The 24,316-nt window shown below is 49.9% G+C and overlaps 2 protein-coding genes across 5 annotated transcripts in view; one reads left to right on the top strand and one right to left on the bottom strand.

Moving 5' to 3' along the window:
- Positions 1 to 24: 24 nt before the first annotated feature.
- On the bottom strand, positions 25 to 6,664 carry l3mbtl2 (L3MBTL histone methyl-lysine binding protein 2). Of its 2 annotated transcripts, none has more exons than XM_084669401.1 (18): positions 6,532 to 6,664; positions 5,621 to 6,091; positions 5,322 to 5,457; positions 4,994 to 5,127; positions 4,618 to 4,711; positions 4,460 to 4,527; positions 4,197 to 4,314; positions 3,957 to 4,091; positions 3,468 to 3,556; positions 3,094 to 3,343; positions 2,911 to 2,978; positions 2,611 to 2,715; positions 2,216 to 2,363; positions 2,033 to 2,115; positions 1,648 to 1,882; positions 1,457 to 1,510; positions 1,162 to 1,341; positions 25 to 1,023 (listed from the first exon to the last, which is right to left on the bottom strand). In XM_084669401.1, exons 2-18 carry the CDS (start codon positions 5,993 to 5,995, stop codon positions 437 to 439), a joined length of 2,859 nt encoding a protein of 952 aa, XP_084525527.1. In that variant the 5' UTR covers positions 5,996 to 6,091; positions 6,532 to 6,664; the 3' UTR covers positions 25 to 436. The 2 variants fall into 2 exon arrangements, with proteins under 2 accessions (XP_084525527.1, XP_084525528.1); XM_084669402.1 differs by having other exon boundaries at positions 2,911 to 2,972.
- A 1,646-nt stretch (positions 6,665 to 8,310) lies between these two features.
- ep300a (EP300 lysine acetyltransferase a) overlaps positions 8,311 to 24,316 on the top strand; it is a 19,454-nt gene continuing 3,448 nt past the window's right edge. The window contains exons 1-30 of one of the 3 annotated variants that reach the window (XM_084669318.1): positions 8,311 to 8,821; positions 10,573 to 11,219; positions 12,458 to 12,643; positions 12,831 to 13,170; positions 13,309 to 13,422; positions 13,869 to 14,108; positions 14,452 to 14,554; positions 14,671 to 14,787; positions 14,881 to 14,998; positions 15,184 to 15,271; positions 15,624 to 15,701; positions 15,916 to 15,989; positions 16,222 to 16,374; positions 16,546 to 16,980; positions 17,281 to 17,707; positions 17,873 to 17,991; positions 18,156 to 18,395; positions 18,829 to 18,917; positions 19,784 to 19,864; positions 20,085 to 20,141; positions 20,276 to 20,353; positions 20,475 to 20,542; positions 20,659 to 20,809; positions 20,982 to 21,128; positions 21,295 to 21,408; positions 21,554 to 21,719; positions 21,847 to 22,014; positions 22,134 to 22,295; positions 22,503 to 22,784; positions 22,968 to 24,316. The exon at positions 22,968 to 24,316 is cut by the window's right edge and continues 3,448 nt beyond it. In XM_084669318.1, coding sequence (XP_084525444.1) covers positions 8,728 to 8,821; positions 10,573 to 11,219; positions 12,458 to 12,643; positions 12,831 to 13,170; positions 13,309 to 13,422; positions 13,869 to 14,108; positions 14,452 to 14,554; positions 14,671 to 14,787; positions 14,881 to 14,998; positions 15,184 to 15,271; positions 15,624 to 15,701; positions 15,916 to 15,989; positions 16,222 to 16,374; positions 16,546 to 16,980; positions 17,281 to 17,707; positions 17,873 to 17,991; positions 18,156 to 18,395; positions 18,829 to 18,917; positions 19,784 to 19,864; positions 20,085 to 20,141; positions 20,276 to 20,353; positions 20,475 to 20,542; positions 20,659 to 20,809; positions 20,982 to 21,128; positions 21,295 to 21,408; positions 21,554 to 21,719; positions 21,847 to 22,014; positions 22,134 to 22,295; positions 22,503 to 22,784; positions 22,968 to 24,316 — 6,485 coding nt within the window. In that variant the 5' untranslated portion in view covers positions 8,311 to 8,727. Of the gene's footprint in view, positions 8,822 to 10,572; positions 11,220 to 12,457; positions 12,644 to 12,830; positions 13,171 to 13,308; positions 13,429 to 13,868; positions 14,109 to 14,451; positions 14,555 to 14,670; positions 14,788 to 14,880; positions 14,999 to 15,183; positions 15,272 to 15,623; positions 15,702 to 15,915; positions 15,990 to 16,221; positions 16,375 to 16,545; positions 16,981 to 17,280; positions 17,708 to 17,872; positions 17,992 to 18,155; positions 18,396 to 18,828; positions 18,918 to 19,753; positions 19,865 to 20,084; positions 20,142 to 20,275; positions 20,354 to 20,474; positions 20,543 to 20,658; positions 20,810 to 20,981; positions 21,129 to 21,294; positions 21,409 to 21,553; positions 21,720 to 21,846; positions 22,015 to 22,133; positions 22,296 to 22,502; positions 22,785 to 22,967 lie in introns of all 3 variants that reach the window. The other 2 variants (XM_084669317.1, XM_084669316.1) reach the window with 2 other exon arrangements.

The following is a 24,316-nucleotide window of genomic DNA, read 5'->3' as shown; positions in this document are numbered from 1 at the left end:
AGTATCATTCTAACATACAGTATGTTTATCAAACATCACATTAGCTACATATTTTATTCCACAATTGTACATATACACAACAGTAATAGAGTATGGAAACTAAACCTATAATGTAAAACCAAGAAATAAACCATTACACAAGGTGAAAACGTGTGAAGGAGTGTAATTTACAATCCAAGTGTATGGGGCACCCATGTCCTGGTAGGAGGCGTGTCTCAGTAATGACATGTCTGAGCTTTTGAGTTCTCCAGAACTCGGTTTGTCTCACACCTAAGACCGACTGGCTGAGTTTGAGGTAGTCTGAGTACATCTGTTTACAGACAAATGTTTAAGTCACTGTTTCTACTGATTATACATTATCACCGACGAGGTTTAACCGACAGAGCTTCCATAAGTCGTGACATCCTGGTCCAGGTTGCGAATGTTCAACACATCATCAGTCCACAGTGCTAACTTCTCTGGAGTCACTGTTCCATGTGTTCCTCAGCAGTATCTTCCTGATGTTCGACCCGCTCCTGCTGGCTCTCCTGCTGCATGTCCTGGTGGGCCTCCTGCTGCTGTTGGCTCTCCTGCTGCAAGTCCTGTTGGGCCTCCTGGTTCTGCTGGCTCTCCTGCTGCAGGTCCTGTTGGGCCTCCTGGTTCTGCTGGCTCTCCTGCTGCAGGTCCTGGTGGTCCTCCTGCTGCTGCTGGCTCTCCTGCTGCAGGTCCTGTTGGGCCTCCTGGTTCTGCTGGCTCTCCTGCTGCAGGTCCTGGTGGTCCTCCTGCTGCTGCTGGCTCTCCTGCTGCATGTCCTGTTGGGGCTCCTGGTCCTGAGGATCCTCTTCGTCCTTGCTCTCTTTCTTCTGTTCAGCCGCGCTCTTCTTCGCCACTTTTCTCTGATAATTCTCTTTCTGCCCCTCGCTGAACGGCTCGTCCCCTCTCTGCTCCTCCACTTCTTGCTCTTGCTTGATGACAGCCAGCGAGGGGGAGGAGCGATGGGTGTCTCCATCTCCAGTTCCTCCACCTTGACTTGCACTGCAATGACTGAAGAAAGAGGAGACCGAGAGAGAAGGGAGAGGAGACACACAGACAGGAAAGAGAGAGGTGGCTATGTGAGTTAAGTGGCTAGAGACCAAAAATATTCCTATACATATGGTATATGGATACAGTGAGTGTACATACTCTCCTGTCCCTCAGGCTCCGTCTTGGGCTGGAGGAGGGCAGTGGCAGGGGGGCTGCTCTGGTCTAGGGGGGGCCCTGGTTGCTGCTGGGGGGGCTCAGGTTCTGTCTGCTGGCCGGGACGGGCTGGAGGGCGGTTCTTCGAGATCAGGTTGGCTAGTTTCTTCTTCACCATCTTCTTCTCTGAAACAAGTGTAGGAAGAGAGAGCATAGAGAAGTTGTGTATAATTCAGGTGTCTCCAAGAAACGAAAGAAAGAAGAGTTATTTGATGCGTGTAATTGCATGCAGAGTACTTACTCTTCTTTCCCATAAACTTGTGTCTCTTGGCACGTGGCTGAGTTTCAAGAGGATCTAAGAGAATAGGACAAGACAGCACAACCTCTTTAAATATATTACAGTTTATAGCTTCCATATGTGTATGAGTGTATGTGGTCAAACTTGAGCCTGAGTGACTGAGTGAGTATGTATCTATAACCCCCTCCAGCTACCTGGTCCAATAGGAGGCTGCAGCTCATAGCCAATAATCTCACACCATCCTACAGGGTAGATGTCAGGTGACTGGAAGTCCACCCATTGGTCAAACTCCTCCTCCCAGCCGTCGAAGTGGATGAGAAGCAGGCGGCCCACGCAGCGCCTCACCGTGGCAACGCACACCAGGCGCGGCTCCATCAGGTCCACCGCCTCCAGCTTCATGTTGGGAGAAAAGCCATGGCCTTGGCAGTCCTGGAGAAACAGAGTGCACACACACACACACACATAAACATGTGCATAGACAAACGGTGAATCATTATTTGTATCATATATATGTAAACGATTCTCATCATCATGTTGTTCGCAGTCTAGAAAGGAGATTTTTAGGCAGGCATTTCGTACAACATTAAACAGGTGTCTAGGTACAGCTCTGGCCCCAGTCTTCTCCAGATAGTTGACCCATGTCCATGTCCTCTGGTCATATCCTGGTGAACAGAGCGGGAGAGGGATAAACGACCCGAGAAATGAGAAAGAGAGAGACTCTCTGTGAGTGGTTCTGCATGGCATGGCAGGGGTGTACTGTACCTGGTGGTAACGTGAGGGGAATGTCATTTTTCTGGCAGAAGTCCATGGGCAGGATGGCATGGGAGGAGGCGTGGTAGCAGAACCAATCGGAACCATCCCCTGAGAGGTTCCCATCTATGCCAACCATGAGGAAACCATCCAACAGGACCTGAAGAGGAGCGAGAGGGGACAACAAGATGGAGAGAGAGGGGAGAAGGGATGGAAAAAGAGAAAGAGGCGAGAGGGAAAAGTACCAATTGATCCATGTTATTAACCAGCTACTTAGTAGAATCAGGTGTGACATATTAGGGTTGGAGAGGAAACAAATAAGACCATAGGTCTCCAGGAACAGGGTTTGGCACTCGTGTGTTCCAGTGAGCCCTAGTGATGGAGCCTCAGGACCAGTCTGTCTATACCTTCTGGATGGTGGCCACACAGATGTTGCCCAGGTTCAGAGGGTCGATGGCCTCCAGTTTCATTCCCACCTCGAAGAAACCTCCGTCCATGTACACACACCTGGGCTGAGGGGGCACAGGAGGGGCAGGTTGTTGTATGGTGATTGTCATAGCAGTGTAATAAGGATGTTATAGGGGTCAAATTATTTGTCATGCTATTGTCAGGTAATATGGCCAAAAGAAAACAGTATAGCACAGCATATATACCCCACTGGATATTCATAAAGCATGCAGGTCTTTCTCATTCATCTGTGTTCTGACCTTCTTGAAGAGCATGGGGCTGCTGTCATAGTAGGCCTTACGGAGCACTGGATTGCCAACCTCTGTGACTGGGATCAAGAAAAGACACTGATTCATATGAACTCGGCCCCAGACCCACAAATAACTGGGCTCCCGTTTACACGACCAATAAGATGATCTACCACTAGTGGGTCAGATCCTCACCTGTGCTCTTGATGGTGTGACCCACTTTGTAGGACCAGCCCACTGGGTGCAGCAGAGGGCTCCACATGTGGCACCAGAACTCGGAGAGGGGCTCTGCAGGGTCCTCCTTGCCCCCGTCTTCGTAGACCAGCCTCAGGCGGCCCCCCACCACCGAGTCGATCACCGCCAGCCGTGTCCGGCTCACCATGGTGCGGTCCACCACCTCCACGCGCATGCCCGCACGGAACGAGTACCTCAGACTTTCTGCCAACTAGAAGGAGACAACTTCTGCTTCGCAAGAATAACCTTGGAATTCTGCCGCTGGTTTGAAGCTTCTGCCTCCATCCACATATCCTGATATAACACCTAACATTGGGTGTGTCCAAAGCATGTACCTTGAGGTAGAAATCCACAGGCAGAGTGTTGGCTCCTACCAGCTTCTTCATCAAATACTCTTTCCAGTCAGGGATGTTCTGCTGCAGCCCTAGATAATATTTGAACACACAGTTGATTGGATGTGAGCTACACTGTGTGTGTGTTTGTGTATGTGCATTTAGACTGTGTATGTGCATTTAGATTGTGTATGTGCATTTAGACTGTGTATGTGCATTTAGATTGTGTATGTGCATTTAGACTGTGTATGTGCATTTAGACTGTGTATGTGCATTTAGACTGTGTATGTGCATTTAGATTGTGTATGTGCATTTAGACTGTGTATGTGCATTTAGACTGTGTATGTGCATTTAGACTGTGTATGTGCATTTAGACTGGGGGAAGCCTGGGCCTCCCTGCTTAGGTCGTTGCCCCCGCGACCCGATCCCCGGACAAGCGGCAGATGACGACGACGATGTGCATTTAGACACGTGGGTTATGTGCACACTCACCCTGTGGAGGTACCAGCAGCTTGCCCGTCATGGCACACCAGCCTATTGGATGCATGTCTCCAGATCCCAGGCTGCACCAAAAGTCATGCCTGCTGTCCTCTTCAAAGCCCTCATACCTCAACAGAGCCTTGTAACCTGCAGGAAACAAGGGGTGAAATGACGAGGGAAAGGAATACAAATAAAGAGCTTGATTATGTAAACAGTGAGTATAGGTTTCTAGCACTACCGGAGAGTGCAAACCTGCTAGCTGAATGATTGTGGCAATCCAGTAGACCTTGCTGGGCAGAACCGCATTGGTATTCAGAACTTCCACCTTCAAACCCACAGAGATGTCATCCCACTGAACACACAGAGGCACCTGGGGGCAGGGACAGAGAAAGAAGCTTGAGGTAAGGCAGAGAAGCAGGGTGCTTGTGAAGGGATGAGGACAGGGGGAGTCTTTGGGTTTGGGCTTGAGGTGTAGTGTGTGGTAGGAACTACAGTCTAGGACTGTATGTGCTCACATGTCTGAAGCAGGACACAGAGGCAGCCGGGCAACCTTTTTTCTCCAAGTATGAACCCCAGTCAAAACCTGCAGGACGAAGGCATGGACCACGAGGATGTGAGTGTGGCACTGCAGTGTGGGAATGAGCGTGTTTCAACATATGTGTGCATGTCTCACCATCCTGTCCAGGTGGGGCAGTGTCCTGTGGTCCTGCAGGTGTGGACCAGGGGGTCTTTATCAGCACTGTAGCCTTCTTAGTGGGAGGTTTTCCCTGGGAGACCAAGACTAGTCAACAGGCAGCATTCAGTGGCCTCTAGACACAGTCATGGCCATATTCCATTTAACATTGTCACAGTTGCAGAGTCTGTAGTCAGGCCTGTGTTTTTAAGGAATACCTCCACCTAAAGTTGTCCAGGCTCCCCCATATAAGAGACAGAAGTCAATATGTTTGATTCAGTGCTATGTACATTCCCCTTCTTTTCATAATTGAAAAGCCTTTAGATAAAAAAGAAAATTGTCATGAAAATATAAAATAGCAATGACAAAGTCTCACCTGTAGCCGAGCCAGGATGGATGTCTTCTTGGAGTTGGAGGAGTAGGAGCGTGAGCAGGAGACGTTGCAGAAACGCTTGGTCCTGGAGTAGAAGGTGCCTCTAATGCCGGTGACGCCACACATCTCACACACCGCTGGGAAAAGACCAGGACCGAGTTATGCACGAACCAACAACCATCTGATTAATAGCCCGACTCCCTAACCACTCAGCCATCTGATCGTTCAGCGGCAACTATGTAATGACACAATCTGCCAACAGAGTTTCCTCAAAAAAGCTGTACTATGTATCGCTTCCTCTTATTCCCTCTTTCTTTCTCTACTTCCTTACCTGGTTCATCATCCCTTGCCGGGTTACCCACTTCTCCGCCGGACTCATACATCTCCTCCTCTTCGTCCTCATCCTCCTCTTCATTATCATCCTCCTCTCCTTCTACATCTTCAAAAGACACTGGAGCCCCTTCAAGCTGACGGGAGATGAGAAACAGTGAGACCCACACAAAGAAATACCACTTTCATCAAAGATTTGTTAAAGCTTGAATGTCAGCCCCATCCCAGTCCTTTTTCTCATTGAGGCATCATATTTGAAGTGAAACACACTTAAGTTCAGTGTGTTGGGTTTTAACCCACCATGTCACATTCCCTTGGAATAACAGGGATGCCCTTCCTCTGGGACCTTGGGAGACAAGAGCTGCAGCCCCCACCTTCACACGTGGAGCAAGGGGGTCGGATGAACACGGTAGGGACTGCCCCTGGCTTCAGCTTTAGTGAGCCTTTAGCTGCCAGAGCCTTCAGAACGGGAAAGGGTTGCTTGGGCTCAAAGTACTCCTTCCCAAAGTGTTCGCTGCACAGATGAGAGGTGGGCGAGGCGACCCAGTTGCTCCGTGTGCGCTGGACCTGCTTCTCCCATTTGCGGGCCTCTTCGGGGTCCTTGGGGAACCGGTATAGAGTGACGCCATCCTCAGCTGTCCTACTGCACCCGTAGGCCACACAGTGGTATGGCATCTTCTCTCTTTTGACTGGTTTGTGTTCAATAGGAGTGATTCAATAAATGTTCACTTGGCTTCCTCTTCTGTGTTGTGCTTTGATGTCAATACCTCACTTTGGAATAAAAAACGGAATATGATGAGCTGAAGTTAAAGGAAAACAAGTTTTATTGTAAAAAGGAAATCATGCAGCTGGATTCTTATATAACATGATTTCTTGATACAGCAGGTAGACTTATAATGGGTGAACTAATATTGTACCCTCAAGAATACGGACAAATTATGACTACACAAGCAGTCAAACTAATACTGCTGTAAAACCTAGGAGTACTATACAAATAGGTTTCAAAGTAGCAGTAGCTAACGCAGTTAGTCCATTTGTTGGCTGAAGGGCTAGCTAGCTAGCTTGGGTTCTGCTAATAGGCAGCTGCATATTTCACTACAGTGATTCCAATTTATACTGAAACGATTGCTAACATCTCATTTAAACTCCAAACTGACCAAAAAAACTAACATTATTGTTGTTAGTTAGCACATGAGCACCATGCCACCTACCCGCTTCTTCGTGTTTACTTCTTGTGAATGGAATCATGGGAGCTGTAGTTTGTGACTGTTTGAAGACGGTGCTGTGAAGTGGGGTCATACCATAACCTCCTACAGTAGATGTGCACCACGTTCATTAACAATCAATAAATATTGAAAACTGTTCATTTAGCACTTTTTAACCAACTTATCAGATTTGTATTTGGGCTTAATGTGGATACATTTTAATCAATCAAATCCAAAGCCATTCCTACAATCATCACAAAGGGATGATTAGGCTACTTGTGACTGAGCTGAACATGTATGTATGATCATACCAGAAAATAATTGTGCAGTTAATTGCAACATCTCAGGTTCAGCAAAGTATACACTCTGTACCTCGAGGTACACTTAAAAATGACACTGATTTTCCCTCTCTCTTTGCTTTTCCCCCAGTTAATTTCCAAGTGAAAGGTGACTGCTAATAGTGCAAACAAGCTGCCATATTTTCAGTGGAATTTGTTTATACTTTTCAAAATGGATGGAGAAGGAAGTGGAAGAAAATGTAGAATCAAAAAGAACAGCCTTTCAAAGGGGAAAATACAGTTGCCACAATTGCCAGAAACAAATTCAGGACCGACAATGCTGTATAAACTGGTCATAGATCTCTATAAACACATTTGAATATGTTAATATAGTATAAGGCATTGGTAGAGTAAAGATAAAGTAAAGTAAAGTAAAGAGTATATGAGGGTATTTAAATCAGTAGAAGCAACTGAGCTCCCGTCAGATGTCAGAATGATAATCAGGTTCTTGGCCAGATGTTGCCCTCATGAAAGCCACTCACAAAACACCATGTATCATACTGGGTGGTTATCACCTTAGGTACAGTTGGACCTGGGGAGATTCTAATGCTCTATATCACTATCACAGTTGTGGACATAAAAGGAAGGGAGACACCAATAAGATCAAATGGCTTATCCAGTAAGCTTTTGTCACTAAATGGATCACATATGTCAAAATTCTCGAATTGTTTTTTTTTTTACTAAATGGATCACATATTTCAAAATGCCTTCATTTTTCATGTGCCCATTGTGTCAGTTACAATACTGTCGCTGCATCATGCAACACTTTGTGGGAACTTAAAACAGATAAGCAAAGACACAGATGTTAACCACCACTGCATCTCTGTAGAACAGAGTGGAAAATATCACAATTGACATTTTTACAAAGTATAAAGTTTGTTGATAGAACATCACATTGGCTCCTCCTCCAAACAGGGGATACCTAGTTAGAATGAAACATACAGGATGAGAAATATTTGAGGTTAAAAGCAGTGCATCTGGGCTTTGTTGTCTTTTAGACTTCTGTAGGTACAGGCTACATTACAATGTAACCTCATTTATGGTATTGACCACTGAGTTTAAACTTGCCTTATTTAAATAGTGAAATGAGTTAATCATGTAAGCCATGCAGTCTATTGACTTAACAATTAATTGTTATGAAAGCCATATTAAGTAGAAATTGTGCTAACTTGCAGTTCAATGACAAGGCACCATTATTTTATTAAAATCCTACCTCTACAAACAGGAAAATATGAAAGAATATTGGAAGACACCACTATTAACTTACAGTTAATAGGTTAAATATTTTATTAATCAACTTATGACTGCCTGTTAATTCATAATTTGCGTCTAATTTATTTTCTAGAAATGTGCACGGTCTATACTGTCTCCAATAAGTTGCATTTTCGTGAACTGTATCTTTTCGCATCCCCTCTTCGTCCGCGAGCAAAGGCTGGTACAGCCAAACAAGCCTATTACAAGACCCGACATTTATGTTCACCTATACAGCTGGTTGGTTGGTTGAAATTAGTGGAGTAATCATGGAAGATAAGCCAATTTTTTTTACATCAAGAGTCAATATGAGTTGGAAATGATCCGCTACGTGAGTCTTCCTCTCTACTTTCACCGACCCCCCTCCTCCTCCGCTCGCAGAAATTTATAAAGAACAAAAAATCCTACTAGGGAGGGGGGTTGATACGCCGTAGCTGAAATCGAGAGGCGAACCCAGGAAAGAGGAGTATTTTCTACACGGGACTTTCCCCCCCTTAGTCCCCCAAAAGGAGGGGGAAAAGTCGCAATTGTGGAATCGAAAAGGAATACAATTTTAAAGACGTGAAAACGTCTGCAGTTGTGGATACCGTATATATTTTTAATTCGAAAAAATATGGCCGAGAACGTTCTGGACTCTGGCCCGCCTTCAGCCAAGAGGCCTAAACTATCCTCTCCGGCACTTTCCGTCTCCGCCAGCGATGGAAATGGTTAATATTATTTTATATTTCTTTAAATGTGTATATTATTATTTTTAAATAACATTGCTGTATTATTTTCTGTGACTGAGGTTTTATTCGACAGGCCAAATTGACGCGTGATTACTCTTCTGTTTTGGTCGTGGGTAGCTAGCCTAGCTAACTAGCGTGCTAACTAGCTAGTGAATGTATGTGTCGCGAATTCGTACACACGGCTAGCTTGTACTGGCTAGCTGGATAACCAGGCTTGCTAGAATGCGGGGTTTAGATTGATGGCTAGTTCTGCTTATGGGCACCATTGTAGCTAGCCATCTAGGTAACTAGTTAACTATTTATTAGATCACTAGGTAAGTTAGCTAGCTAAATTTTGGGGAAAAAATCGTAAACAACCTAATGTTTATAACACTACACAAATGCAATATGTATGTAGGATCAATATTATGGAAAACGATGGTCTCAGATTAAACCAGCTTGTTGTATATTGCTAATGCTAGGAAAGTAGCTAGCCAAACCCGATTGACAAAGACGGCCTCTCCATCACCATTACTTCTGCGATTGCTGGCTAACTTGCTTGCTAGCTGGCTAACTAAAGTTATCTTGTTTAACTAATTACTTGCAAAAAGATTAAGCTGCTCTTGATACAGTAGATTTAACATTTGACTAGTCGGGTATACAGTTCATAAGATGGTAGCTAACTTTGAGCGAGGTGTTTGTGGATCCCTCATCGCCATTCAGTGCAAGCTACCTGAGCTAGCTCGAAACTTTTTAGATTGAGTTTATGTTGTGAGATACTTGCATCAGCAGCTATAACGTTATGGAAGCAAAATACAAACGCATTCAATATTGCAGATGAGACAGACAGGTTACTGTCAGCGTGTATGAGAGCTAGCTGCTGCATAACTTGGAATATGTACCTTAGCTAGCCAGTCTGGTGTGGGAGCTTGCTGAAAATGCACGGCAGGCCCAGGGACCTGAATTATTTTTGTGCTAAAATTGCCTTTGTTAGTTTTCTGTGCATGGCGTGTGGTTCATGTCGGAGGAATGGACTTAAGACTCAAGATAGCAGAGGACCTAGGAGAACGCTTCCACTTGTACGAACAGCATAGTAATATGCATTAAAAGTAAATGTTAAAAGTAAAGCACCTAAAGGAAGTCTGACGCTTTAAATTGTTTTCTGGCCCATCCTACTGAAGCTCGTTGTACCAATATAAATGTTACTGCTAATACACAAAAACAAAGCAATCATTTGTATATAAATGGGACAAATTTGAACAAAATTTAGTGAGGTTGTTGTATGTTGTTATAACAGTAAATTGTTACACTTGTATGCTCCTGATACAGGCAACCTTTCCCCTAAATGATCTGAAATGCATCTCTGGACATTGCTTGTGTTTAGTGGGTCTATTAACTTGTCAGAGTCAGTGTGGTGTTGGGGAAACAGGTTCATCTGCCAGCCTGTGTGTGTTCCGTGTGTAAACCTGTGTGTGCATGTGCATGTTAAACCACCTCTTAAATTGGGATGACCAGTCAGCTGACGGCCTACCTTGACAAGTTGTGGGCGGGTGTGTCTGAGAGTTTGATCTGCTGTTTTATAATTGTTATTCCCATTGTAAGACATGGACACAGCTAATTGTTGAAACTGCTTTATTTGGAAAAATCTGCATTTAGCCAGTATTTACCTCAATATACAAATGTAATGATAAAGCACAAATGTTTTTTTTCCTCCTCCATTCTTGTTTTTTAATCTCTCTTTCTCCCTACAGATTTTGGCTCCCTTTTTGACTTGGAGCATGACCTCCCAGATGAGCTCATCAACTCCTCTGACCTGGGCCTGGTCAATGGAGGGGACCTGAGTCAGCTCCATACCAGCCTGCCTGGAGGGGGGGGTCTGGGGCCTGGCGGAGGAGGAGGACTGGGCCTGGGTCTGGGTCCAGGAGGAGTGCAGGATGCTGTGGCCAAGCACAAGCAGCTGTCTGAGCTTCTGCGCTCGGGGGCACCACCCACCTCCAGCCAGCAGGGGCAGCAGGCGGCCATGGGTAGCCCAGGAGGAGGCTCTGCTCTGGGCCACTTGGGGAACATGAAGGCCTCTCCTCAGGGTATGGGCCAGCAGCAGCAGCAGCAGCAGCACCTCTCGCCCCAACAGCAGGCTGCCATGATGCAGCAAGTAGGAGGGCCTGGGATGGTTGGCGGGATGAACAGGGCCATGATGGGAGGCCAGAAGGGCAACAATGGACAGCCGCAGCAGCAGGGCATGATGGGAGGGCAGGTGATGAACGGCTCTCCGAGGATGGGCTTTGGGAACCAGGGGATTGGGGGCAACGGTAACATGCTGGCTGACTCCCTCCAACAGCAGCAGGGGCCTGGGGGACAGGCCGGCCTCAGGGTACAGCAGCCTGGAGCACTGAACAAGGTAAGACCTTTTAGACGGTAGAGGTGAACTTCCCAGTTCATCAAAGGTCAGTTAAAAATGGGAGTAGGAATAGAAATGTACAATTAAGGGGGGGGGGGGGGGATGAGAAATGAATGACTAGAACTAAGCATCGGCCATGGGGAGGACGGAAGTTAGGAGGTGAAAATTATGAGGGAAAAGAGAATGGTGGATATGGGTGAGGGGGCAATATGCAGATGAAGAAAGCACTCATTTAACCCCAGGTCCTTGGAGAGAAGGGAGCGGGTGTAATTGCTGGTTTACATTTGTTTAATTTTTCCCACACACACGCTCTAGTACACACACACACACACACACACACACACACACACACACACACACACACACACACACACACACACACACACACACACACACACACACACACACACACACACACACTACTACAGGCTGGGAAGCATGTGGAAGCCTGTGATTAATTAAGCCCATCACCATGGTCTCTTATCCACAGATGTCAACATTAAATCTTGAGCTTTTGCACAGCCCGCTAATTGAGTTGCCTGTTCTGAGACGTCTTTTTAATGATTTAATTGAACTGAAAGCTACCTGCTTAATTGATTAGAGATGAAGTGCATTGTCTTTTTAGAAGTGGGTAATTTAATTGCTATAAATGGACGGGAGAGGAAGAAGATAACTGGTAAAATCTGACATGATTTAAGTCTCTTCCTAAAAAGGACATTATTACTTTGATAATGCGTGTGTTGGTGAACAATACCCTGGGGTCCTTCTCATTTAGTAGCGCAAGGTTGCCTCTGAAAAACTATCAAAGTGATTTAAACACTTGGGTGAGTGTCTAACTACATGGCATGCTGTTAGTGGAACATTAAACACAGTTTGATAGATGGTAGATGTGTGGATTTGAAAGCGCATGCATTTTGGTTTCCTCTCTTCAGTTTAAGAGTAACTCTAGTGTGGCAATCTGAGGCTGTGATTGCAATGGTAATCAGTGTCAGTTGGTAGGAGCGAAGGCATGCATCTTGGGGTGATCAGGCTTGCAGGAGTCGTCTGCCTATGACAGGCCTCATATCTTTAGAAGCATTCTTACTTTTTCATCTCCGTCTACTTCCTCCCCCTCTCTCTCCTATTGTTGACCCCTTCTTGTTTTTCTCTATTAAAATGTCATTCTCTACCCTTCTTGCCCCCCCCTCACCCCTTTCCTCCCCCTTTTCCTATCTGCTTCCCCATCCACTCTCTCCCAGATGAATATGATGGGGACTCCAGGGGGCCCCTATGGAGGTCCGTACGGTCCAGGAGGTCCAGGGGGCCAGGGAATGGGTGGGGCAGGGCTGGGCCCTCAGCTCCAGAATAAGGCCTCCATGCCCAACAGTATGGCCCAGTTCAGCATGGACAAAAAGAACCAACCCATGCAGGGCATGGCTGCCATGGTAAGAACACGAGCCATTTGTTTCAAAGGGCAAGGTTTGAGTTGTTAACCATAGCTTGTGACGAGTCTCGTTCTCTTCACTGTCCACTTCCCCATCTTGTTTTCCCTTCCTTATTTGTACCCCACTCATCCCTCCATCCCTCTTGTTTCTCCTGTCTCTGTATCTCTCCTCTCTCTCTCTCCTCCAGGCCTCCCAGCAGCAGTCGCCTGCTGGAGTGGGTGGGCCGGGCGGAGCCCCAGGAGGCGGAGCCCCAGGGATGCTTCCCAACGCCCAGGGCGGCCTCGGGGGGCCTTCCGTGTCTGCAGCCGCCGCCGCCGCCGCCGCCGCAGCCGGGGCGCCCCCCACAGCCGACCCGGAGAAGCGCAAGCTGATCCAGCAGCAGCTGGTGCTGCTCCTCCACGCCCACAAGTGCCAGCGGCGGGAGCAGGCCAACGGGGAGGTGCGCCAGTGCAACCTGCCCCACTGTCGCACCATGAAGAACGTCCTCAACCACATGACCCACTGCCAGGCCGGCAAGTCCTGCCAGGGTAAGTCGCTGAAGCGTGTGTGCCATGTCTGGGGCAGGTTTGGTTATCGTTGTGAGAGGAGGCCTTTTTTTTTCTTCTCTCTGTTCCTTCATGAAACCGTCTTACGATATGTCTTGTTTCCCCCCTCCTCCTCCACAGTGGCTCACTGTGCGTCGTCCAGACAGATCATCTCCCACTGGAAGAACTGCACACGGCACGACTGTCCTGTCTGCCTGCCGCTGAAGAACGCTGGAGACAAGAGGAACCAGCAGTGTGAGTGTCTGTATCAGACTTATCGACTCTCCACTCCGTCTTGTGTGTCCATCTCTCTTTCTCTCTGACGTCTCCCTTTGTCCCGATGTCTTCCTTTGGCTCTCTGTCTTGTTTTGGGTTCTTCTGTCTAAATGACGTCTGTAAATGTTCTGTCTCGTTCCCTCTCTCTCTCTCTCTCTCTCTCTCTCTCTCTCTCTCTCTCTCTCTCTCTCTCGTTTCCCCTCTCTTGTATCTCTGTCCTGTCTTGGTTCTCTCCTGTTTAATGAATTGTTTCCCTACTCTTGAATATGTCTTAACAGTACTATAGAGGCTACCACATACTCAGTGTTGGGTGTTTGTTTAACATTTGATGTATTTTTAATGATTTCAAATCTGCATTCAAAATGTCACCATCCAAGTACAAGGTCACCAACACTCCTCTCCTCCCTCTCTCTGCCCCCCTACAGCCCTTCTCGGCACGGCGGGCGTGGGTCTGGGTAGTTCGTTGGGGGGGTCCGTGCCAGGGGGCCAGCCCAGCGCCCCCAACCTCAACCCCCCAAGCCAGATAGATCCCAGCTCCATTGAGCGAGCCTACGCCGCCCTGGGCCTCACCTACCAGGGCACCCAGGTCCAGCCCCAGGCCAGCATGCCAGGAGCACAGGGGGGTCTGCAAGGACAGCCTGGAATGAGGCCCCTTAACGCCATGGGTGAGAGAATCATGAAAACCTTGTTCCCTGGTCCCAACTGCCCATTTTAGTAGACAAGACGTTCTGTTAGAAACAAGTAGCCATCTTATCACCCTGTTCTTAAGCCTGAGAGAGACCATCAGCACTGTGGTTGACCTCATCAGACTGATGTCCCTCCATTTTCCAGGTTAATTCCACAGTAGTCACAATGTCAAAATGGCTCCTGCTATGCACATTTCATTCACACCTACATTCAGGTCAAGTTCACATATTATCAAGCAACTGCAAACAATCTGTACTTGAGGTCCGGCGTGTCCTGTTTGATGTTTCTAATACCATGTCTCTGTCCTGCTTGTCTGTCCAGGGGGTAATCCAATGGGAGTGAACGGTGCCGTGGGGGTCCCCTCTCAGAACCAGCAGAACCTGCTCCAGGATACCATGCTGCACCTCAACATGAACTCACAGGGGTAAGGAGCACACACACACACACACACACCATGCAGATGGACATGTTGTATATTCCCTATCCAACACACAAGGCCCGACCAGAAACATTTCCACTCACGCACCCTCTTCTCCCCAGGCTGATGAACGACTCTGGCTCCATGCCCACGGCGACCCCTCCATCCAGTGCTGGCATGAGGAAGAGCTGGCATGAGGACATCACTCAGGACCTCCGGAACCACCTGGTCCACAAACTGTAAGCCTGAGGGGGATTTCCTTTATCACTGGATGATCCCTGCTTTATCTTTAAATTGTACCTAATGTTCTTATGTCTTGTGTGTTTGTGTAGTGTCCAGGCCATCTTCCCCACGCCGGACCCCGCCGCTCTGAAGGACAGGCGGATGGAGAACCTGGTGGCCTACGCTCGGAAAGTGGAGGGAGACATGTACGAGTCCGCCAACAGCAGGGTAAATCTTTTTTATCTCTCTCATGTGACCTGGTGCCTTTTTAGGTTCGTGGACAATCCATAGACTGATCCTCACAACAGTTTATTTATGTCTGAACTTAGCTCTGTTTCACTCACATTCATATCCTCTCCCTTTTTTCCACCTGTTACCCCCCCCCCCCCCCCTTCATCCGTGTCCTACCTCAGGCGGAGTACTACCACCTCCTGGCAGAGAAAATCTACAAGATCCAGAAGGAGCTGGAAGAGAAGAGGAGGACGCGGTTGCAGAAGCAGGGTAAGACGCCCAGCCAGCCTGGCTCTGGCACGCCCCCTAGGGGTCTTTAGCAGGGCAGGGGACACATACCCACTGGACTGCTGCCTAGTGAGTGGACAGGACTGACACATGCACACACACTCATAGTATGTGTATGGGGAAACGCACGCAAAGGAGCCAGGCCCCACTGACTGTCTCAGAGGGGACAAAAGATGCTGGCGCGAAGTACAAGCATGCATGTGCACACACACAAACACCTCCCAACACATGGATGGGTCAGGTGTGCTGTGTGACACAGACACACACAGACTTGCACTCCTTCATTCTCACCCCTCCTTTTCCTCATCCCTATCCTCTCCACCCATCCCTACAGATGGACCTCTACCTGACCCCTCGCTGGTACGGCCCACTGGACCTGGCCCAATGGTCAACAGGATGCAGAATCCAGCAGGTGTGTGCAGGAATTGATCTGGGGAAAGCTGGGGGAGGCCATCTTGGAACGAAAAATAGAGGATAGAAGATGGAAGGACGCAGACGAAGATTCTGTGATATATCCAAGATCTCAGGGGACTCCTTCCTGATGTGGCCATGATGCATTATTCGCATGGTGTTTTGAGGTTCTGTGCCCCATGTGTGAACCTTGGTGGTGGTTTTGTGTCTTCCAGGGATGAACCAGTTTAGCCAGATGGGGATGCAGAGGGCCACCCCCCCACTCCCTCTAGGACCTCCTGGCAACCAGGTTAGTGTGACCCAACTGTTGAGCCTCCGCTCCTCCATCAGCAACACAGAACTGTTCCTATCCAGACACATCTCCATCAGATTTGTATTTAGCCAGTGGAATAGTTACACAGCGTCCAGAAAGACTTATAAAAAGGGTGTCTACTTAGACACTGATGCAGCCAGTGGTAGCTAGCTGTTAAAAGTGTTTATGATGTAAGGAACAAGCTTCCTGTCGTCCCTTTCCTGTTCAGATGGGTATGGGTGGTCCGAGGATAGGCCAGCCAAACGTGAACCAGCTGCAGAACCAGTACATGTCCCAGGGCCAGTTCCCAGGGGCTGGACCCAGCCTCGGCACAGGGCAGCCTGGCATGGCACAGCCCGGCACACAGGGAGGCATGGTACAAGTGAGTTCAAATTGTTTTTTTTGCTAAGTATTTGTGAGCACTCCTTAATTCTATTGATTGTGTAAAATGATTCCGTTAGTTCTAATAGACGTTCCTTCGATACAAAATAACAATGAGGTTTATTAATGAACATGTACTAAATATTCTGTCTCTTTCCATTTCTCTGTCAAGGCTCAGATAGGCACTCCTCCCTCCCTCCCAGTCAGCAGTCCCTTAGCCCAGCCGGGCTCAGTGGGAGGCCCCAGTGGGGTTCCCTCAGTGGGGCCCCATGGCCCTCAGAGTGTGGGTGGAGGCCCCCCGTCCATCCCCCCCCAGCAGCCCAATTCCCATGCCCACCTGGCTGCCATGCGCCAGAGTTCGCCCTCGCCTGCTCGAAGCCGCACGCCCACCCCCCACCAGACGCCCCCCAGGCTAGCTGGCTCCCAGACTCCCCAGCCCCACACCCCCAACCCACCACAACTGGCCCCACCTCCGGCCCCCCAGCAGCTTAGCCAGGGCCCAGGCTCCAACAAGCCCATGCAACAGCAGTCCGGTGCTGGGTCAACCACTCCATCTCACCCAGGCATGGCCTCAACGCCTCACGCCACCACGCTCCCTCGCACTCCTGTGAGTCTTCACTCTATAACGTTTCTTTTTATTATTTTAAATTATTTTTTGTTATCCCATAGGGGTGAATACTGAATCGTAATTAGACACAAATTCCACAGGTGACTGTCAGTTTTGGCAAGAGTGCTCATGGTGTGTTCTTACAAAAGGACATTCACATTAGTCTGTTCTAATAACGGAAAACAAATAGAAAGGCTTTCACGTTGATGGTTTCATCAATTATTAAGGAACGAGCTCTTTCGCCACGTAGCTTTTGATTACCCATTCGCATCCTTCTAATCTGTCTGTCTCTCCCCAAAGCTGTCTCAGAAGGGCTCGTTCCAAGCAGACAGCCAGGCCCTGACCCCTGCCTCCGTCAGCAGCGTAGACACCGCCTCGCAGCAGGCCAAGGCCGAAGCCCCCGCCACCATGGAACCCAAGATGGAGGTCAAGCAGCAGGAGGACGAGGAGGACGAGGATGACGAGGATGGGGAGGGGGGCGGGTGCTCCAAGGGAGGCAAGCTGTCCAACATCAAGGCCGAGGACAAGCCCATCAAATCCGAGCTCAAGAACGAGGAGTGTTCCGGCGACGGCGGGAAAGGCAACGCCATGGATACGTCGTCGTCCACCGCCTCGTTGTCGGGGGTGAAGACGGAAGACAGGAAGCCGGAGATAAAGAAGGAGCCAAAGGAGGAAGAGGAAGGGTCAGAGTCTGGAGCGCAGTCTGGTGCCCAGATCAAAAAGAAGAGTATGTTCAACTGTTTTCTATCCCCGCCACCTCCTCGAGCTGTTCTATCATTCCTATTCCTACAGAATCTTTTACATCCCATCCTTGTAGCAACGCTTACAGCCTTCAAGAAGAATTGAGTTTCAATCTTGCCGTCTCTCTCCCCCCTTTTCTCTCCTCCTTCAGTCTTTAAGCCGGAGGAGATGCGCCAGGCTCTCATGCCCACCCTCGAGTCTCTGTATCGTCAGGACCCAGAGTCTCTGCCCTTCAGACAGCCTGTGGACCCCCATCTCCTGGGCATCCCAGTAAGTCCTCCAGCCTGCCCTCCTGTGGCTCTCAACTGTCACGACCACCATCAATTAGGATTCCTAGTTCAGATGAATCATTCATTAATAACCAACAGAAGATGGATCCCTCACTGTCACAACCTTTTTATCTAAACATTCCTGTGCTCCTCTCCTCCCCGCAGGACTACTTTGACATTGTGAAGACCCCCATGGACCTGTCCAGCATCAAGCGGAAGCTGGACACGGGCCAGTACCAGGAGCCCTGGCAGTACGTGGACGACATCTGGCTCATGTTCAACAACGCCTGGCTGTACAACCGCAAGACGTCGCGCGTCTACAAGTACTGCTCCAAGCTGGCCGAGGTGTTCGAGCAGGAGATCGACCCCGTCATGCAGGGCATGGGCTACTGCTGCGGGCGGAAGGTGAGCGAGCGAGGGAGGGGAGGAGAGAGGGATCGCTCTCCTCTCGCAGGGTCGGGTTACTGCTGCAGGAGAGGTGTATGTGTGTGTGTGTCATAATGTATCTGTGTTTTGCTAGTTCCTATCCCACCCTGAATATGGAAGCAAGGCTCAGCTAACTTCATCCATGTCACCCCCCCCCCCCCCCGACAGATCTTATTACAGCTTTTATAACCCCACTTAAACTACCTGCTATATTTGAGTTTTTACAAGAATAACTGCTATTATAACCACCTGACCCAAGCATCCAGGTCAGATAAATGAAACACAAGTGGGGTCTGAGGGTATGAATTGAGTCTGGATTGATAAATGAAGCTCTGTTGAATGTCTTTCAATAAGTCCTGCATTCACTTTTTCCCCCCTTTTTTTTTCTTCTCTCCTTCCTTGCCTCCTGTAGTTGGAGTTCTCTCCCCAGACTCTGTGCTGCTATGGCAAGCAGCTGTGCACTATACCCCGAGATGCTGCCTACTTCAGCTACCAGAACAGGTATGACAAGGACACACGCACACACCTACTGTAGTGCTTCTGAAACGGTGATGGGATTCGGTTGTATGACTCTGGAATGTATAACTATGTCGATTTGATCAAATGTCTGTTTCCATGGGAATAAAGGGTCGCCCCAACTCCATTTTCCCTATTTTGAAATCCATGTGCTGCTTTAACGCTGAGGCATTTTAACAGTTGGTCCTCTCCTATAAGCCCTACATGCTACTGTCCATAACAGTACTGACTCGGTCACAACAACCCTTCCATATTCAGTTAGTGGCTGTTGGCTACCCCTCTTCACACCAGCTTACTAAACAGTAAGAAAGGACCAACTTTAAAATGAGCTTAATGATTGAACGACAGTCTCTGCCTTTCGTTCATATCTGTTCAGTGTCTGCATCTGTCTCCCTCCCCCCTGGCCCCTCCCCCTCACCCCAGTTGGTGCTGCCGTGTAGCTGAGATGGTTATGCTCATCTCCTCGTGTCCAAACGCTAATCTGTGCTTTGCCTCGCCCTCTGCTCTGTGTTGTCGTCCTGGATGTTTGTCTCGTCTTTCCTGCCCCTGTCTGCCCTCCCCTTCCCCCTCCCGGTGTCAATGTTTGTGATGTCTGCATTGGCTTGCTTTCGTCTCAACCAATCATGCACCTCCCCCCCCCTTCCCCCCCTTCCCTCTTCCTCCCTGTCCCAAATCCTCAATCATGATTGGCTGTTCTGACGACGATCCTCCCCCCTCGCTGTCCTGCGCTGTCCGTGTGCCTGCTTGCCCCGCCCCGCCCTGATTGGTGGCTGCCCTCCCATGCCTGTCTGTGAATGGCTGTGCTGTGGGGGACGGTGTAGTTCACCAAAGTTTGGGCTTCTTGCTAACAGGTACCACTTCTGTGAGAAGTGTTTCAACGAGATCCAAGGGGAGACGGTTTCCTTGGGAGATGACCCCTCCCAGCCGCAGACGTGAGTACTGCCCCTTCCCGGGGGAAAAAAACCCCTTTATCATCCTCTATTCATCTCTTCCTCTCCATTGTCAAACTCCCTGCTCCATTTTCTTTAACGGGAAAATGTTTTGCTGATCATTCCATGAGGATATTTGCCAGTGAACAGTATTTGCCACCAGCATGCTGTTCCTTAGCCTGTACCTTCTGTTCTATACTAACCTGACACTGTCTCATCCCAGATCGATTAACAAAGAACAGTTTGAGAAGAAGAAGAATGACACACTGGACCCTGAGCTGTGAGTCCACCCTCAGATCTCTCATCTCATTCATATCTGTATGTTTTTTTGTCACACTGGCTGTGTAAACAAACACTGGAAATGACTCATTTTGGTGACCCGATCTCTCTTTCTCTCCCTCTGTCTGACTTCAGGCTTGTGGACTGTTTGGATTGTGGACGCAAAATGCACCAGATATGTGTCCTGCACCACGACACTATCTGGCCTCAAGGGTAAGTCTGTGTGTGTCAGTCTGTCTTGACTCCTAGTTCCTGTAAGAACAGGTTATGACTCTTTTACACCACTGTATCATGTGACAACTCTCACACCCAAATCCCTTCTCCAATGGAACAGGTTTGTCTGCGACGGCTGCTTAAAGAAGAGCAACAAGACGAGGAGGGAGAACAAGTATGCTTCCAAACGTAAGTGTCTGAAAGCCAGCCAGCTTCTCTATGGACCCATCTACACAGCTACTGTTAGCCAAGGATCTTCCACATGTCTCTTGAACCTTCCTCTCTGCTCCACCCCCGCCCCCCAGGGTTACCCCAGACCAAGCTGGGATACTACCTGGAGACTCGGGTCAACGACTACCTGAAGAGGCAGAACCACCCAGAGTCTGGGGAGATCACCATCAGGGTGGTGCACGTCTCCGACAAGGTTGTGGAGGTCAAACCGGGCATGAAATCCAGGTAGGAGGCCTTTAAAAATAAATATATATACTTATATATATATATTCATCAGCTCTTGTATGATCCTAACTGGATGTGGCAAGATTAGTGGCTTTAGAGAGGAGACTCTGAGACTTGGAGAGGAGTGAAGGAGTCTCATCTGGTGTGTGTGTGTGTGTGTGTGTGCGCACAGGTTTGTGGACAGCGGGGAGATGTGCGAGTCGTTCCCCTACAGGACCAAAGCCCTGTTTGCCTTCGAGGACATCGACGGAGCAGACGTGTGTTTCTTCGGCATGCACGTCCAGGAGTACGGCTCGGACTGCCCCTCGCCCAATCAAAGGTCAGCGTGTGTACATGTGACCAATGGTGTTGTTCTGTCACGATATCAGAACTAATAATGTGGCTTGTACAGGACAAAGTCATCTCGTTGAATGAGCCAGTCATGTAATCCATCAAATAGACTCAGCCGCATAACTTGCTTCTTCCCCCTTCATGTCCTGCTGTAGACGAGTGTACATATCCTACCTGGACAGTGTGCACTTCTTCCAGCCTCGGTCCCTGAGGACAGGGGTCTACCATGAGATCCTCATAGGCTACCTGGAGTACGTCAAGAGGCTGGGGTGAGGAGAACACCACAACACACACGTCTATCCCTCTGTTCAACCTATTTGTTTATAAGAAAAAGGACAACAACAAAAAAAAGATCTCTGGATGCACGATGAATCTATGGATGGGTCTAATGCCCCCTCGCCTGGCTGTTCTCAGGTACACCACGGGCCACATCTGGGCGTGTCCACCCAGTGAGGGGGACGACTACATCTTCCACTGCCACCCCATGGACCAGAAGATCCCCAAGCCCAAGAGACTGCAGGAGTGGTACAAGAAGATGCTGGACAAGGCTGTAGCTGAGCGCATCGTCCATGACTACAAGGTAAAGACTCTACAGCCAGGGGCCCCTTCTGAGGGAACACAAAACACTTTTTAAATACAATTCTTATCTAATAATGTATATGATTTCTGTCTTGTTTCCTCATGTTTGTGTTCTCCTCGTCTCTCAGGACATCTTCAAGCAGGCTACTGAGGACCGCCTCACCAGCGCTAACGAGCTGCCGTACTTCGAGGGCGACTTCTGGCCCAACGTGCTGGAGGAGAGCATCAAGGAGCTGGAGCAGGAGGAGGAGGAGCGCAAGAGGGAGGAGAACAGCACGTCCAATGAGAGCATCGATGTAAGACTCGAGGCTCCGGCTCTGCGTCAGCTAGGCTACTGCTATTATGAGTGCGCTATGAGGTGTTTTAATTACAAAGGTTCATTTGTTTTGTGTGTCCCCCCCCCCCCCTCCTCCAGGCTACTAAAGGTGACAGTAAGAATGCTAAGAAGAAAAACAACAAAAAGACCAGCAAGAACAAGAGCAGTCTGAGCCGAGCCAATAAGAAGAAGCCGGGGATGCCCAACGTGTCCAACGACCTCTCCCAGAAGCTCTACGCCACCATGGAGAAACACAAGGAGGTGGGTCACACCCGGATCACACCTGGGTCACACCTGGGTCACACCCGAGTCCCCCTGCCCTGAGCTCCCACCAGGGTCTGCTGTTTACCTGTGCAACACCTTGGGAACTAGAATAAACTTTTTTTTTTTGTTTTCTTTTTTTTTCCTTCCTTCATCTCTCCTTTTTCCTACCTCGATGCCCCTCTCCTCTTCCTCTCCTCCCTCCAGGTGTTCTTTGTGATTCGGCTGATAGGCGGCCACATGGCCAACGCTCTGCCCCCCATCACGGACCCGGACCCCATGATGGCGTGCGACCTGATGGACGGGCGCGACGCCTTCCTGACGCTGGCGCGGGACAAGCACCTGGAGTTCTCGTCGCTGCGCCGGTCCAAGTGGAGCTCCATGTGCATGCTGGTGGAGCTGCACAACCAGAGCCAGGACCGCTTCGTGTACACCTGCAACGAGTGCAAGCACCACGTGGAGACACGCTTCCACTGCACCGTCTGCGAGGTGAGGAGGGAGGGGCGGCGGTGTGTGGGTGGGTTTACTCTGAGGGGACCAGTAGAAGACTGCGGTGCTTCTGTATGGTGAATAGGGGAGCATATGACAAACTGTTGTTGCCAATAAGTCGTTTAGTGTCTCTAAGCACCACAACGAATCTAATATCCGTGATGTTACTTTACTCCTCCCCAGGACTATGACCTGTGCGGCACCTGCTACAACACCAAGGGCCACGAGCACAAGATGGAGAAGCTGGGCCTGGGCCTGGACGACGAGAGCAACAGCCAGTCGGCCTCTTCTATGCAGAGCCCCGGAGACTCGCGCCGCCTCAGCATCCAGCGCTGCATCCAGTCCCTGGTCCACGCCTGCCAGTGCCGCAACGCCAACTGCTCGCTGCCGTCCTGCCAGAAGATGAAGCGCGTGGTGCAGCACACCAAGAGCTGCAAGCGCAAGACCAACGGCGGCTGCCCCATCTGCAAGCAGCTGATCGCCCTGTGCTGCTACCACGCCAAGCACTGCCAGGAGAACAAGTGCCCCGTGCCCTTCTGCCTCAACATCAAGCACAAGCTGAGGCAGCAGCAGCTGCAGCACCGCCTCCAGCAGGCCCAGATGCTGAGGAGGAGGATGGCCAGCATGCAGAGGGTAGGGCAGCCCCCCCCAGGACCCGGGGGCAACGGGGGACTCCCGTCCCCGGGCAACAACGGAGCAACCGGTCCCAGTACCCCCACCTCGGGTGGCACGCAGCCCCCAACCCCTCAGACTCCCACCCAGGGAAACATGCCCCCCCTGCCACAGCAGGGGATGGGGGTAGGTGGGGGTCCGGGGCAGCAGAAACAGCAGCAGCAGCTCCAGCAGCAGGGAGGTGGAATGCCCCCTCAGCACCACCTTCACCATCAGTTCCAGCAGATGCAAGGTGGAGGGAGTGGGGTGATGGGGTCTCCTCAGCAACAGATGGTGCCTCAGCTCCAACAGCAGCAACAACAGCAGCAGGTTCAGTCAGTCCAGCAGCTCCAGCACCCGGGGGGGCATCCTGGCCCCCTGCCCCCGTACACTCCCAGACCTCCGGGGGCCTCCCCACTCCACCAGTCCCTGGGTAAGCCAGGCATGGGTCCAGCCACCCCACCTCAGCAGCAGCCTGCCCCAGGTCAGGGTTCCATGCCGGGGCAGCCCGGGCAGCAGCCTGGGCCCCCGTTGGCGGCGGTAGAGACAGCCCTGAAGATCCAGCGTCTGGCCGAGCGTCAGATGGCTCAGGCCCAGGCTCAGGCCCTCCAGAGGCAGGCACAAAGTGGGGGCATGATGCCTCCTCACCACCAGAACCCCCAGGCCCCGATGGGCATGTCCCACCCGGGGCCAGGGATGTTGGGGGCACAGGGGCTAGCTGGCAGGGCCATGCTGGAACCCCAGCAGAGCATGGGGCTAGGGGGAGCAGGAGCCATGCAACAGCCAGGTGGCCCACAGAGCCAGCTCCCCCCACAGGTCCAACAGCAGCTTCAACAGCAGGCAGGGGGAGGGCAGCAGCCATGGCCCCCTCAACAGAGGCA

The sequence above is a fragment of the Hypomesus nipponensis genome, chromosome 13 (genome assembly GCF_054491055.1).
Source record: "Hypomesus nipponensis isolate SF chromosome 13, ASM5449105v1, whole genome shotgun sequence".
In the NCBI taxonomy this organism is placed as follows: domain Eukaryota; kingdom Metazoa; phylum Chordata; class Actinopteri; order Osmeriformes; family Osmeridae; genus Hypomesus; species Hypomesus nipponensis.
The sequence above is the reverse complement of the archived record's forward strand: the minus strand, read 5'-3'. Positions and strand labels throughout refer to the sequence as shown.

What these genes read in the sequence shown, in the direction of transcription:
- l3mbtl2 (XM_084669401.1), bottom strand. Translation starts at nt 5,995, where the DNA reads ATGCCATACCACTGTGTGGCCTACGGGTGCAGTAGGACAGCTGAGGAT. An exon ending in CTGTGGATTTCTACCTCAAG is followed by an intron (nt 3,344 to 3,467) that starts GTACATGCTTTG and finishes GTCTCCTTCTAG; the next exon opens with TTGGCAGAAAGTCTGAGGTA. An exon ending in GCAGCCTCCTATTGGACCAG is followed by an intron (nt 1,511 to 1,647) that starts GTAGCTGGAGGG and finishes CTATTCTCTTAG; the next exon opens with ATCCTCTTGAAACTCAGCCA.